The sequence below is a fragment of the Chiloscyllium plagiosum genome, unplaced genomic scaffold, assembly GCF_037043375.1.
Source record: "Chiloscyllium plagiosum isolate Xiang-an unplaced genomic scaffold, Cpla_swu_hap1 HiC_scaffold_3, whole genome shotgun sequence".
Taxonomy (NCBI): domain Eukaryota; kingdom Metazoa; phylum Chordata; class Chondrichthyes; order Orectolobiformes; family Hemiscylliidae; genus Chiloscyllium; species Chiloscyllium plagiosum.
The window spans coordinates 141,419,493-141,435,588 of NW_028270141.1; the positions used below are offsets into that span (position 1 = coordinate 141,419,493).

A 16,096-nucleotide genomic window follows, 5' to 3' on the forward strand; every position below is an offset into this window, starting at 1 on the left:
GTCAAAAGTTTGGGCTGCCTAGCAAGAACCTTCTTCGATATTTTCAAATACGAGACTTCATACATTAGACGACCATATTTGATAACTAATCCTTATAAATCAGGTATGGAAAAGAGAGTGCTCCAGCCAATGGGTTCGTCCTTGGTCAGTACTCTATACCACTAACTATGTAATAAGGTATCAAAGGACATGGAACGGTTATATAAAACCTGGAGTCAAGAATTGGGGATGGAAATCTCCTTAGAGATGTGGAGGATGTCTGAGAAAATGCCAGGAAGATCTCTATCTATAATAGAACTCAGGCTATTCAATTGAAGATACCTCATAGGGCTCACGTGGCACCAGGGCGACTTGCAAAGTTCAAGGCAGGAGCATCCCCAATGCGCCCTGAATGTAAAATAGAAGTTGGTACTCTCACGCATTGTCTGTGGACGTGTCATAAGATCCACAGATACTGGGACATCGAAAAAGGTTCTTGCTAGGCAGTCCAAACTTCTGATGCAGCTGTTCGAAGGACATCATGACCTCCCCATCAAACAGATCTCTCAAACAGGAGATACCTCTGGCAAACATTTTGGATATGGAGATTGGGTTGGACCCAGCGTCTCTACTTTTGGGCTCCCCCAAATTTCTCCTCTCTGGATGCATACAGGAGGAAATTATTCACCATCCTTTGCTTTTGAGAGAGGATAAACACCTTAGGTGAATTGGGTATCCAAAGGTCCCCCAGGACTTTCAAATTGGCATAGGATAGTCATGGAATACATCACCCTTGACTTCCCTATGAATATGGTGCACTAAAAAACGGAATTATTTTACAGAACATGGCAGCCGTGTTTGATCTACATTGACACAGATATATTGGCCACATTGTTCAGGGCCTTTGCTTTGCCGCAGGGATGGTTCTGGCTGGTTCGGGGGCACCTGGGAGGAAGAATCCCGTATAAATACGGGTTTTGTTATGACTGGATATAAATCTATTTTGGATATGTATCTAATTATTTATTTACTTATTTTCTTTTCTCCCTTTTTTTGTTATTGTTAATAATGCATGATATCCTATTTTGTGTTTTGGTAGTTTGTAGAATAGATTAGTAGTTGGTTTTCTTAATTTTATATTGGAGTTGCTATTATATTGTAAAGCGGAATACACTATTTTGTACTATTTTGGTAATTTTGTAAAAAATCTCAAAATATCTATATGGCAGATATCTATATCTATATCACTGCATGTATTGGGAACTTTGTTAGCAACAAAGATATCAATCTAGTACCAATCATGTCACTAGTCCTGGATACCTGCCTTTCCCCAGTCATTTACAACCGTAATTGTAAAGTGTTCACTTTGCCTATCAGACTGTCGCAATACATATTCAGCTTTTCACATGTTCAACTCTCACCTCTCCCACCAGATAATATGCAAAGGAACCAGGCGGTAGGAATTGTAATTCTTCTGTGACATAATCAGATAAAAGAACCAAAATCGCTGGACATAGGTGTGGTTGGGAAAAACAGAAACATAGGTTTTACTTCACCAGATTGTTGATAAAACCCGAAAAAAACTGCAGATGCTGTAAATCAGAAACAAAGGCAGAATTGCTGGAAAAGCTCAGCTGGTCTGGCAGCATCTGTGAAATCAGAGTTAACATTTCAGATCCAGTGACCTTTCCTCAGTTCTGAGGAAGGGTCACTGGACCCTAAACGTTAACTCTGCTCTCAAGAATAGACTTAATACAAACGGGGCATCCAAAAAATTAATTAGAAAATTAAACTGCTCCTTTGGACCGACAGAAGGCAAATAACAATACATCAGTTCAGTCCCATCACTCTCTGCTGTCCATGGTGGTACCAGATTCTGCAGAACCACAAACTTGTATTTTTGGCTTTGTTGACATGTTTGTGCAGCATCCTGGCATGTTTTAGAATGATTAAAAGATGTGATATAAATACAAATTGATTGTGTGTTGTAAGGAAATAGGAAATACTTACAAGATGAACATAAGGCACAAAGTATCCAAAGAGTGCAGTTGGGATTCCAAAAGCCCAGATGCGATATCCAAGGAATTTCCAAATCTTCACATTGAAAATTTTTTTTATGTTCACTTTTTTCTTTGACGAGTTACTACGTTGGTTCCCTGGCACGAGGGGTTTATACGTAAATCCAACCAGAAAGAGCACAAACATGAAGGCACTGAGGACACGTAATGTATGGCTGAGCCCAATCTTTGGCAGCAACTGTTTCAAGAGCAAGGGCAAAACGATTGTGAAAACACTGCTGCCAGCAGTGACAATCCCATTCACCAGTCCCAAGCGCTGCTTGAAATAGTGTCCCAGAATCACCAGAGATGGTTGGTAGGCAAACGAAGAACCACAGCCAAATACGATTCCATAGGTAAAATACATGGGCTCTAGAGATCTGCATTTAACACAAAGTGGATGGTGGGAAGTAACAGAGGGTGGTGGTGGTGGTGAGGGAGAAGAGGAGGAGAGAGAAACAAAAAAGTAGAAAACAACCTGATGAGTTGTAAGTGAGCTTTGAAATTGCACACAAACATACACAAAACACACAATGCACTGTATTCTCGGTCTTACTTTAAGCGTTTATACAATTTAAAAACTACAGAGAATTTGACGGAAGGCCCATGCCCGAAACGCCAATTCTCCTAGTTCTCGGATGCTGCCTGGCCTGCTGTGCTTTTCCAGCACCCCACTGTTCAACCGAGAAATCAACAGCTGCGTTTAAAAAAAAAGGTGTGCAGCTTCTGCTGAAGGAACAGTGACTCCAGACCTTTCAAAATAAATAAATCTCAAGCAGCTGAATAAGTCTTGCCTCTGACTGCACTCCTTGCTCCACAGTTCTCTTTTACCCCCAGTCTGACTCAGTAACAATCTTCCTGCATGGAGGCTGGTAGAGCAGCATTAATGTAGGCGCCCTGACTGCCTGAAGTGGAGCTGAATCACTGATTTTATCGGACAGGGAAGAAGCTTATGTCCTTTCTTCACAGGGGTGAATGCAACTCAGCATCAAACAAACATGCAGCACAGCCAAACATTCACATTGTCTATGTTCTGAAACTGATACCAATGATTGGACAAGTCATGAAGGACAGTCCAAATGATCTGGATAAGGCATTGAGGAGGAGGACAGTGTTAAACACTGTTAAGATGAGGCTGATAATGCACTGTCACACTCATAGTCACAGCCAAAAGATGTGTCTAGAAGTTTGGTTAGGCCAGTTTTAACGATGTGAGAAGGCTGAGCATTGAAGTGGATAGACCTAAGGACCATACAAGAACAGCTTCTGCATTAATCATTTTTGTCTTTTTGAGAAGCGTTTAGAAAGTGTATTCCTCTACCTCAGAAATACAGGGGGAGAAAAATGACAGGACCACAAAAACATAATGGTGTGGATGATGGAAATTTGAAGTAAAAACAGAAAATGCTGGTGCAGTGAGTGGAACGAGGTTGGCCAGATGCATCTCATTGAGCACGAGTTCCCTGATTGGGGCTGTTAACCTGGGCCAATCAGGGAGCCCTGGCTGACAGGATCATAGGTGGGAGGGATGGGAGCTTGCTGGGTCTGTATTGTATGCACTGTTTATGTAACTGGATTAGCTTTTTATGTACAAATGTCATTGTCGCTGTCTTGTCATATGTGGAACTGGGATTTGAGTTTTGTCCTCATCTCCCTGTAAACTGGTTGAACGGTAGGGTTAGGGGCCTGGCTTTGCTGCTCCTCTCCCTTGTAAATTGCTGTTGTATACAGCTGTAAATGTTAACTGTTTTGTGTAAACTGTGTTTTGTAATTGTTTAATCAAATTTTAAAAATGAACAGGATCATGAGACCTGATCACTGTCTGGGACATAGTCGAATCGCGTCGCGCCTACCCTCCAGCAGGAGTAGCGGCTGTCGTCAGGGAGCCGTTGCTCAGGAATCCGCACCTCCGTACTCGCGGGTTTGAGTGGCTGTCGGAGGGGAGGGCCGTGGTGGAGAGGGTGACCAGGGGCAGGGGACATGCTGGGTGCCGCCGCACGACATAGCGAGTAGGGCAGCGGTAAACATCCAGTACTTGGCCACCGCCATCTGACGCCTTAAAACGGCGGTGCTCGGACCCGACGTAGTGCACCAGTTGGAGGATGCTCAGGTGTATGGTGGGATCCCGTCCGCGCTCACCCCAGCCCGGACAGAATTTCACATTGGCCCCAAGGACCCGTACTTCCCGTGGGAGCCTGTGCCCCACAACCTTAGCTACCTCCGGAATTTAAATTTTGTCCCTTTTAAGGAGGTAAAAAGGCGGGCCCTGTATCGACTGCTGCTGCACACCGTCCACCTCTTCTCCCTCATCCACTGTCCGGACATGCCTTGGCGTGCCCATTTGCCACCGGGCTGTGGGGATCCCCAGTGGAGGGCTCTCTACGAGAGTCTTCCCCCTTTCTCTCGGGGATCTGGGGTGGAGGGTGCTCCACGCAGCAGTTCCCTGCAACCGCAGATTGCGGTGGTTCACAGACTCCCAGCCCAACTGCTTGTTCTGTGGTGTTGTGGAGTCCGTGGACCATGTGAATATTGGGTGCGGGCGTTTGCACTCCTTTTGATTTTCTTAAAAACCTCCTCCTCTGCTTTTGCTTGCACTTCAGTCCCACGCTCCTGACCTTCGGGCACCCAGTACGAAGGAGGACAGGTCTGAAGACCTCCTCGTGGGTCTGCTCCTGAGCCTGGCCAAAGTGGCCATAAACAGGTCCAGGCAGCGGGCCGTGGAGGGGGTATGCCTGCCCCTCTTCCGGGGTTACGTTAGAGCCCGGGTGTCTCTGGAAAAGGAGCATGTGGTGTCCTCCGACACCCTGGAGCTGTTCAGGGAGAGGTGGGTGCCACAGGGAGTGGAGTGCATTATTTCCCCGTCCAACTCTATTTTGAGTTAATCCCTGCCCTCCCCTTCACTGTTTGATCACGCAGCATTGCCCTTTGATGTGAAGGGCACTGCTTGTCACTGGCCACTCGGGTGTTTCCTTTCTTCCTGGTGGTGGAAACTGAATAAAGATTCGTGCACCTTGTGTCTTTCACTGTGTCTCACACCTGCACACACACAACATGGGTGCTGGGGAAAAAATATGCACTACTGCAGTTAGGCAGTTAGTGTGGGAGAAAAAACAGGAGTGTCACATGTTCGAAAGAAAAAAGAAAGAAAGAGAAAAAAAAAGATGAACAGGATCGTGGGGGAGGGGATGACCCTAGGGATATGTTAATGCAAAGACCCAGATAATGTTCTGGGGGGCTTCAGTTAAATGCCAGATGCTGGATTGGGGCCCTCTTGTGGTGGAGAGATAGAGTCCCTACCCATTAACCAAGAGACTGGGGTTCAAGTCCCACCTGCCCCAGAGGTGTGTGTAATAACATCTCTAAACAGGTTGATGACAAAAATAGGTTAAATAAAATAAAGTATATATAAACTGGATTGTCAGGGTCCATGTTGTGTGCATGTTGGATGATTTGGTTTTGGAATACAGCCTCTGTGGAGTTATTTCAGTTGGAAATGCTTAGCAAATCAGGCTGCATCGAGATGGAGTGAAACAGATTTACCATTTCAGGTCAGGACCCTTTATCAGAACTCCATTGAAACTTCTTTTCCTTTCTCCTCAAATGCTGCCTGACCTGATGTGTATTTCTAGCATTTTTCTGCTTTTAATTAAGGAGATGGATTTGTGGGGATGAGGGTTTAGAATATTCTTCTGCAGGGTTGGGGAATAAATACAACTCCACTCTGAACCAAAATAAATAAAAAGATAAAATGTTCCTCGTTAGGTTTCCTTACTTCAATTTCATAGAATCATAGAATCCCTGTGTGGAAACTGGCCGTTCGGCCCAACAAGTCCACACTGACCCTCCAAAGAGTAACCCAGCCAATTCTCCAACCTTATTATCCTACACATCCCTGGACAATATGGGCAATTTAGCATGGCCAATTCACCTAACCTGCACATTTTTGGACTGTGGGAGGAAACTGGAGCACCCGGAGGAATCCCACGCAGACACGGGGAGAACGTGCAAACTCCACACAGTCAGTCGCCTGAGGCTGGAGTCAAACCCGCAGTGCTAACCACTAAGCCACCATGCTGCCCCGTGCACCTTGTAACGCACAAGTGAACCAGTCAATTTTAGAAATGCAACAAGAAGTATTTGCTTAACAAGGATAACTGCAAGAGATTTGTAGGAGAGAGAAAAAAAAAAATGACAATCAACATGATGGAACACTTGAAGCATGCAGCTGAAAACTCACTTGACAAATGAACTTGCAACAAGACCAACAAAAGCCACAGCAGCACCAACCGTTGCAGTTTTCCTGCATCCGTACAAGTCTGTAAAAACGCTCACGATGGGAGAGCAGAAGAAGATCATTCCCATGGACAATGAACCTACCCATGCTGTGGAGAGAGGGGATATCACATTACGTTTTGCACAGAATGTAATGAGTACTTTTACCTGTGGCTTCTAGTGTCTCCATCTCACGGCATCACAATATCTGACATTATCAATTCTTCCAAATTATTTTTAAAATACATTTATGGTTACAGCAGTCCCTAAGAAATGAAGGTAAGCCCAATTTAACTGCCACCTATAACCTACAAATTATGTCTTGCCTTTGGAGGTCACAAAAGGCAGCTTCCCATATGAGAGTACAGGCAATCATTGTTTAAAAGAAATGTCAAGAGGGTTAATTGGATGAACAGTTGAAAAGTGAAGATGTTACCAGAAAACATAACCAAGTTGGTAGAAGGTTCAATTACTGAAGGCCTAACAGATGATGCAAAATTAAATGGGTAAAGAGTACACACAAGTATGGGAGACTGGAGAAAGCTATAGCGATAGGCCAAGGAGAGGCCATCCCCACAATCCTGTTCATCTGTCAGCCAGGGCTCCCTGATTGGCCCAGGTTAACAGCTCCAATCAGGGAACTCGTGCTCAATGAGATGCCTCTGAACAACCTCGTTCCACTCACTGCACCAGCATTTTCTGTTTTTACTTCAAACTTCCATCATTCACACCATTATATTTTTGTGTTCCTTGAGATATGTGTGGACGAAGATGAGGATTTTGAATTTTGGTTGTGTAAGAGTGTGTTGGAATGTGTGAGCATGGGCATTCAAGTGGAATGCCAGTTTTACAGGGAAAAAAAAAGCAGAAATTGCTGACAAAGCTCATCAGGTCTGACAGCCTCTATGGCGAGAAATCATTGGTAATGTTTTGGGTTCAGTAACCCTTTCTCAAAACTGGTGTTTTGCAACTGTCCAAACTCACTCTTCATTAACCTTAAAGACGGTCCTTCCTCGCCCCAGAAATCTAACTTGAGCATTCCCTTCCCAGGTCTTCTTAGCCACAAAAGGTTTGAGAAAGGGGTTGGAAGCTAAACCCATCCCTAGGATTACAAGATGTGTGTCATGATCTGTAGCTAGGATGCCTGTTGTCGTAGTTGTGAAAACATTGGCAGTGCTGGGAAGTTGATTTGCAGACATTTCAACCCCGTCTATGTTACATCTTCAGTGCTTTGGAGCCTCCTGTGAAGTGCTGCTGTACGGTGTCTTCTGGAACTTACTTGGTTCAGGTTCCTGCTGTTCTGGTTGTTCGTTGTTGTGGCCAGAACTGGCAACTGGAAGCAACAGGAACGGAACCAAATAAGCTCCAGACGAGACAGTGCAGCAGCACTCCATAGGACGCTGAAAAAGTACTGAAAATTTTACCTAGACAGTGGACAAAAAGTCTGCAAATTAACCTCACAGCTCGGCTAACATCCTCATCCCTAGTTTATCCCCGAGCCCAATTTCCCTCTGCTAGGTTGACCACTTGAGACAATTCCTCAGAACGCCATGGCTGGCTCTTGCTTCACACAGCTCCGCTTTTATCCATCAGCCAGAAACTCCCTCCCATTGGCTTTGGGCATGAGCGAAGACTGGTAAAGATAAACAGGAGCTAGGAGTTGAAACAGGTTGCACTTCACTGTGGTACTATTAGGAGCACTAGCCTCAATCCCAGACTCCCAACCCAGGTAAGTACTAGGGCTACAATAGGAGGTGTGCAGTGTGAATGGGAGAGAATTAGTCCTGGATGGTAAGTACAGAGATAACAAGGTACAAAGAAGACACGGCTGTGGGGAAGTGGGGCGGGGTGGGGATGTAAGAAAAATGGAGGGTGGTTATTGAGCAGTCAGTTTCTAAAAATATTGAATTCAAAATGTTCAGACCTCAAGGCTGTTCACTCTATTTTGTAAAAAACTACACATAATAAATAAATACATAAGTAAATGAATACATATTAAAAGTGCCCAAGTGAAAAATGGAGCATTGCCCCTCACGCTTACACGGTACTTCATTGGTACATTGTAGCAGGCCCAGGACAGAAATGTTCACATGAGAGCAAGGGGGATGTATTGAAGTATCAAACAAGTGGGAGGTCAGGGTCATTCCTACAGATGGAGCAAAGCTGATCCACAAAGTAATCACCCCACCTCAGTGTTTGGTCTCACCCATATAAAAGGAGACCGTGCTGGGAGTAGTGACTACAGTAGATTAAAATCAAAGTACAAAATGAATACTGGTTCATCTGGAGGTTTTGTCGAATGCCTTTGACAGTGAGGAAGGAGGAAGTCAATGGGCAAGTATTACGCTTTTTGCGATTACATGGAAAAGTGAGGAAGCATGGACCAGGGTGTCACAGGGGGAAGGTCCCTAGAATACTGACAGTGAAGGGAAGGGTATGGTTACTGGTGGGATCCTTCTGGGGGTGGTGGTAGTAGATGGCTGAAAAGTGAGGACAAGGGGAACCCTATTGCTGTTCTGGGAAGGTATGGAAAGGGGTGAGGTCAGTCATGCAGGACATGGGTCAGACATGGCTGAAGGCCTTGTTAACCACATTGGGAGTATGGGGATCCTTGGAGAAGGAAAACAAAATGCATTGTGATGGAGGCAGCATCATCCAAACTGATGTGACAGAGATGGAGAAACTGGGAGAATGGAACGGTGTCCTGGCAGGATTGTAGTCGAGATAACAGAGAATCAAGAGGTTTCTACTGGGTATTGGTGAAGAACGCTATCCTCAGAAATGGAAACAGCGAAGTCAAGGAAGGGAAGTGAAAGTCTGAGGTGCATCAGGTGAAAACGAAGATAATGGATATCTTCATATTTTTCCACATTATATTCAAAATGCCATGCTCTTGCCCAATCAATAAGCCTTTCAAAATCCTTCAGAAAACATCTTCCTCACATCAGCAAAATTGGGAATAATACGTTTGGTCCCCACATCCAAATCACGAACACATAAATAATGTGAATATCTGGGACCCAAGTATTGTCCCTGAGGAATCCCACTACTCTCAGTCTGCAAATGGGAGAAGGTTTTCAGCCAGTCATTGATTCACACCAAAACAAAAAAAAACCCCAATAACTGCAGATGGTAGAAATCTGAAATAAAAGCAGAAATTGCTGGGCAAACTCAGCAGTTCTGGCAGCATCTGTGAAGAGAAATCAGAGTTAATATTTCAAGTCCAGAGACCCTTCTTCAGAACAATCTTATTTTCCATGCCAGAACATTACATCCTATCCCCGTGCAGTGTGACAAAGCTGCTCCTTTCACAAGGTTAGGTTGTCCTTGGGTCGTAAAAAAAAAGTTTCCAAAAAGTCTGAGTTAGGCTGGGTTTTAGGGCCATTTTGTTTATATCTAACAAATACTGCCTCAGGCAGAAGGGCTTCAAGTTATAGAAAAAACCTGGTATAAATGGAAGTGGAATGGCCAGTTCACCCAGCTCAGCTTTTCTCTGGTTTGGTTTTTTTTAAAAAAAAGCAGTAATTGTTAGAATTCAGAAACAAGCTCAGGTTGGTCCTCTCTCTGTGACTTAAATCCTGTAAGAATGCGTTTGATTTTACCTTTTGTGAATTGTTGCAAGTATTTTGGAACAGCATCATTAAATGGGATGATCTGTTGGGTTTTCGGATAGGATAAGTTATTCGGTATTCTGTTTTCTGTTCTTTGTGTTTCATTCGGTAATCTTGTAAATAAATACTGTTTTGTTTAAAACCAAGTGGTTTGACCAGCTGATTCTCTGCTGGAGTACACATTTTACACTTGCTTAGCAAAGTTAGGGTCTGTGCTACCTTCTTAAAAGGTTTGGAGGGGTCTGGCCTGGTCCATAACAGCAGTCATTTTGCTAAACAACTTCCTGTGGGCATCATTATCAAAATCATTCTGAAACTTAAAATATACCACATCTGTCAACTCCCCTTTATTGATTTCATTAGTAACATGCTTCATAAACTCAAAAAAAAGTCTGTCAAAAGCAATTTTCTAATAAACAAGAAACAAAGCCAACTGCTTTGCTGCAAGATTTCACCAGCCTCTGACGATTGTTTTCTTAAAAAGAAAATTGTGGGGCTGCCCCATTTCAGAATCTGTTCAATACACCTCCAGGCACTCTAGGCAAAATCAAAAGTGCAAACAGAATGCAAAACAAATAAAACACACTTTGTGTAAACGCTATGTCTACCAGAAAACAAAATGTACCCACAATTCCATCAGCAAAGCTCAGATAAAAGTTGTACTAAATATTGAAGTAAAATGTCTGGCAACTTCCTGGATTTTGAGAAGTTACCTTGGGTGGGTTTTCAAATAATTCCAACTCCAAAGTCCATGGCTAAGGTTTGATTAGATTGACATGAAGGAGATTCGCCAAGTCCCGTGATATTTGGCAAAGTGATTTTAAAAGGAAACTTTGCACAGCATGTTATCAAAAAGTCTCAAGGCTGGGAAGGTAAAGATTACTATTGAAATGTAGTAGCAGTTACACCCCAAATGAATCAGCCCATTTGTCATCAACCTTACAGTTGCACCCCAGAAAGCACTCTATCCAAGTACATAAGCGTCCTGGTCCGGCAACTGCTCTGGCCAGAACTGTGAGAAACCACAGAATCACAGAAGCTAACCTACCATCCAGTGACTCCATTGACACTTTCGTTGCCATGAAAAGGTTGCCAACATCAAAGACCCCTCCCACCCCAGTAATGCTCTCCTACAACCTCTTCCATCAGGCAGAAGGTACAGAAACTTGAACACTTGCACCAACAGGTTCAAAAACAGCTTCTTCCCTGCCATTATTAGACTAACGAATAGACTCTCTAACTTCAAATAATGTTGATCATGTTAATGTTCACCTTGCTCTGAGCACCTCCTGTGCAGTGTAACCTTGTAAGTTTCACTAACATCTAAGCATCCAGTGATCTGTATGTCCACACTTGCCATGATCTGCCTGTACTGCTAGCAAAACAAAGCTTTTCACTGTACTCAAGGACACATGACTACAATAAACCAAACCTCAGAAACAGCAAAAGGAGAGAAAGAGAACAGTCTATTTGTTTCAGTTGTGGGGCTTTGCGGGAGGGAGGGAATTGGCAACTAGTTTTCTTTTAGATTTTCCAGTCAGGAACAGGATGGTTTACGGGGTTAAAGTGTCGAGGAGATGTTGAGGGTTGAGGGTGACTGCAGAACCAGGAGGAGTTGGGTGTCGCAACAAAGTCAAACAGCCCAGACATCTTTTTTCAGCCTTGCATTGATTCACAGGAATGGTTTAAGTGAAGCCGGGAAAATAGGATTTTTCAGATTTCCAGCATCCAGAGTTATTTGTTTGCATGTGTTTATTTTGTACTTTTGTTTGCAAATCAGGGGTTTGACGGGGGTGGGGAGAGAGGTGAAAGAGGAGTGACCCCTGGATTGTTTTCATAAATCAAAATCATTACAACATCTCCTGACATCACCCCAGAATCACAGACACAGGGAGGCAAATGAAAACAAAGTGCTGCAGATGTTGAAATCAAACACACACAGAAACAAACTCAAAACCTGGAGAAGCTCAGCAGGTTTCGCAGCATCAGTGGACAGAGATGCAGGGTTAATGTTTCGGATCCTGTGACTTTCTTCAGAACTGACAGCTGCCAAGAAAAGGTGGTATTCATACCGAAGATGGGGGGGGGGGGGGGGTGGGGGGGGGAGAGAAGAGAAAGAGGGGTGAGAGGATAATGAGTGCAAACAGCAAGACAGCATGAGCAACAAAAGGAGGTGGGATTGTTGATAACAGGCCAGGGAAAACGTGAAGGTGGACAGGACGCAATCGGGGCTATAAGTAGTTGAAAGCAACCCATTTCATGACCACACCTGGCAGGGGGTGGAGGTGTGTAACAGACATGGAAGGAAGTGTTGATGATGTTAAAACATAGATACTGACAAACCTGCCAAGTTTCTCCAGCACTTTGTTTTCCTTTCACATCTCCACCATCTGCAGTTATAGAGTCATAGAGATGTACAGCACAGAAACAGACCCTTCGGTCCAACCCGTCCATGCCGACCAGATATCCCAACCCAATCTAGTCCCACCTGCCAGCACCCGGCCCATATCCCTCTAAACCTTTCCTATTCATATACCCATTCAAATGCCTCTTAAATGTTGTAATTGTACCAGCCTCCACCACATCCTCCGGCAGCTCACTCCACTCACACACCACCCTGTGTGTGAAAAAGCTGCCCCTTAGGTCTCATTTATATTTTTCCCCTCGGGTCTCATTTATATCTTTCCCCTCTCACCCTAAACCTATGCCCTCTGGTTCTGGACTCCCCCACTCCAGGGAAAAGACTTTGTCTATTTATCCTATCCATGCCCCTCAATTTTGTAAACCTCTATAAGGTCACCCCTCAGCCTCCAATGCTCCAGGGAAAACAGCCCCAGCCTGTTCAGTCTCTCCCTATAACTCAAATCCTCCAACCCTGGCAACATCCTTGTAAATCTTTTCTGAACACTTTCCAATAGCTTTCCGATAGAGTTTAATAATAAAACTTCTCTTGTAACTACACTTCATTATCCAAGGCAGGGGAGTGATGACGACGACAATGGGGTGCACTCAGTGGGGAAAATAAAAAGGCGCTGTCAGCCAGAAGGAGGTATTGGCGATGGGTTCTTGGGAAAGTAAGTGCCTGTGGCACTCGGTCAGTCAGCGAGCCAGCCAGTCTGCCCTTTGGAGTATATCTTAAGAATGCAGAGCAACACATTAGAGTCAGCTGCTGTGGAATGTAATCCATGAAAGACCAATTCCACGTGTAAATAACACCACTGTTTGCTTTTCCATCTTTATTGGAACATCAGATTAATCATTTATAGCACCATGCCACTTGAGGGATTTTCCTGGTAATCAAAGACAAATATTTTCATGTTGTGGGTGTACACACCCCTCTGTCTTCCACTTGCTCACAACAGGACATGAAACCCCTGTTTCTGGCATGTCAAGAGACAAAACATGACTATCCAGTGCAGTACTGGAGTTCTGAAGAGAGTCACACCAGACTCAAAACACCAACTAGTTTCCCTCTCCACAGTTGCTGTCGGAACTGTTGAGTTTCTCCAGCAGCCTCTGTGCTGGTTGAAGATTTCCAGCGTCCACAGCATGTTGACTTTATTCCAGTGCCGAGGGAATGCTGCGCTGTTGGAGGTGCCCTCTTTCAGATGAGATGCCAAATCGAGGACCCCTTCATTCTTTCAAGAGGATGCAAAAGATCCCATATGAGCACGGGCTAGTACTTAGTGCCCTGGCAAAACAGGACTCCTCTCAGCAATATCACTGGAATGCCAAGAGCCTGATATAGAGTAGCTGCCTCAGCCAGGTCACAGGGCAGTTCAGAACAAGTTGCATTGATGCAGAATGGGAGTCACGCCATGCAAGGACAGCAAGTTTCTCTCTCTGAAAAGAATGGCAGTGTTATCAATTGTTGTTTCTTTTGAGAAAACAAACTGCAATCTGATAACTGTGTAGTTACTTCCACTAATACAACAAGTTCCCATCAACATCTAAGGAAGGTGTTGCCCAAGTACCACCAGAACATTACCTGTCCCACCAGGGGCCCAAACATTTTAGACCACTGCTACATCACCGTGAAAGATGCCTACTAATCCATCCCCCACCCTCATCGAGAACTCTGACCACAGTGCCATGTTTCTTCTCCTGGCTTACAGGCAAAACCTCAAGCAGGAGACCCGCTGGTGGATACAGGTCCAATGCTGGTTGGCGGAGGCAGAGGATCAACTCCGATGCCGTCTGGAATCAGCTGATTGGGCCATGTTCAAACAATCCGCAGGTACCTTGGACGAGTACACCACCACCGTCACAGACTTTATCAGCAAGTGTGTGGAGGATTGCATACCGAGGAAGTCAATCCAGGTGTTCCCCAACAGGAAATCCTGGATGAATCAGGTCATACAGAACCTGCTAAAAACCAGGCGTGAGGCCTTCAGATCAGGAGACCCACTCAAATATAAGGAATCCAAGTAGGACCTTCACAGAGCCATTAGGACAGCCAAGGACCAATTCCGATCCAAACTAGAGACCCAGACAGACACCCAGCGACTATGGCAAGGACTGAATGACATCACAGGTTCTAAAAGGAGACAGTGCAAGAAAGCACATGATGACACATCCCTCCCAGATCATCTCAATGCCTTCTATGCTCACTTTGAGCAGAATTTCAGTGGAGAGGTAACACCTATTCAGACACGTCCTGACGACCCTACCCCAACAGTCACTACATCAGAGGTCAGATCAGTTTCCTTCATGGGAATCCAGGGAAAGCGATGGGACCAGACAGAGTACCAGGCTGTGCACTCAGAGCATGCGCAGGTCAACTGGCAGAGGTCTTCTCGGACATCCTCAACCTCTCCCTGCAGCAGGCCACTGTCCCTGCCTGTTTCAAGGTGGCCAACATCATCCCTGTGCCTAAGAAGGTTCATGCAGCGTGTCTCAATGACGACCGTCCAGTCGCCCTAACTTCGGTGGTCACGAAGTGCTTTGAAAGGCTGGTCACGGTTTTTCCAGCACCACTTTAATCTAGACACTGGTCATGGCATTAGTCAACTCTAGCCTCCCCACCACTCTTGACCCACTCCACATGGACAAACCGATCCACATCTGATGCCAAATCACTTGCCCTTCACTCCTCCCCAGAACATCTTGACACCAAAAACAGCTACAAAAGAATCCTACTCATTAACTACAGTTCAGCCTTCAACACTATTATCCCCTCGAGACTGATTACTAAACTTAGTGATCTCAGACTAAGCCCCACTCTCTGCAACTGGATCCTCAGTTTCCTGACCCACAGGCCACAATCAGTGAAGATTGGGGACAATATTTCATCCTCACTAACACTCAACACTGGAGCCCCCCCCAGGGGTGTGTACTCAGCCCCCTACTGTACTCATTGTTTGCCCATGACGGTGTTGCCAAATACCAGACTAAAGCCATTTACAAAGTTTGCTGATGACACCACCATAGTCGGTCAAATCTCATATGGCGACAAAACAGACTACAGACGGGAGGTGGAAGACCTGGAAAAAATGGTGCACTGAGAACAACCTAGCTCTCAATGCCAGTAAAACCAAGGAACTCATTATTGACTATCAGTGGGATGTTACTCATGCTCCCCTACACATTAACAGCTCAGAGATGGAATGAGTGGAGTGTCAAGCTCCTGGGAGCGGTCATCCACAACAAGCTTTCTTGGACTCTTCACGTGGACGCACTGGTTACAAAGGCCCAAAAACGTCTCTTCTTCCTCAGGCAGCTGAGGAAATTTAACCTGACGGTGAATACCCCTGTCAACTTTTATAGGTGCACCATCGAGAGCATTCTGTCTGGATGTATCACTACCTGGCATGGCAACTGTACCATTCAAGATCAGAGACGGTTATAGAGAGTGGTGAACTTGGCCCAGACAATCACAAAGGCCAGCGTCCCATCTATAGAATCCATCTACCAGGCCCGCTGTCAAGGAAAGGCTGCCAGCATTCTCAAAGATCCATCCCACCCTGGCAATGTTTTTCTACAACCTCTACCATCGCTGAGAAGGTACAGAACCCTGAACACACGCACCAGCCGGTTTCAAAACAGTTTCTACCTTACTGTTGTTAGAATATTAAATGGACTCTCAAACTCTTCACATTCTACCTGTGTTTTTGTTTTTGCCGCTGTTTACCTATTATTTACTTATCTATGCTACTTTACTCTGATCTGCCTGTATTG

General features: G+C 44.9%; 1 protein-coding gene across 2 annotated transcripts in view; it reads right to left on the reverse strand.

The window, feature by feature from the left end:
• Positions 1–16,096, reverse strand: part of slc16a10 (solute carrier family 16 member 10) — a 129,532-nt gene that overhangs the window by 58,903 nt on the left and 54,533 nt on the right. For both annotated transcript variants that reach the window (XM_043687148.2, XM_043687150.2), the window contains exons 2-3: positions 6,274–6,418; positions 1,990–2,416 (exon numbers count right to left, since the gene is read on the reverse strand). In XM_043687148.2, the coding sequence (XP_043543083.1) occupies positions 1,990–2,416; positions 6,274–6,418 (572 nt within the window). The remainder of the gene's footprint in view (positions 1–1,989; positions 2,417–6,273; positions 6,419–16,096) is intronic.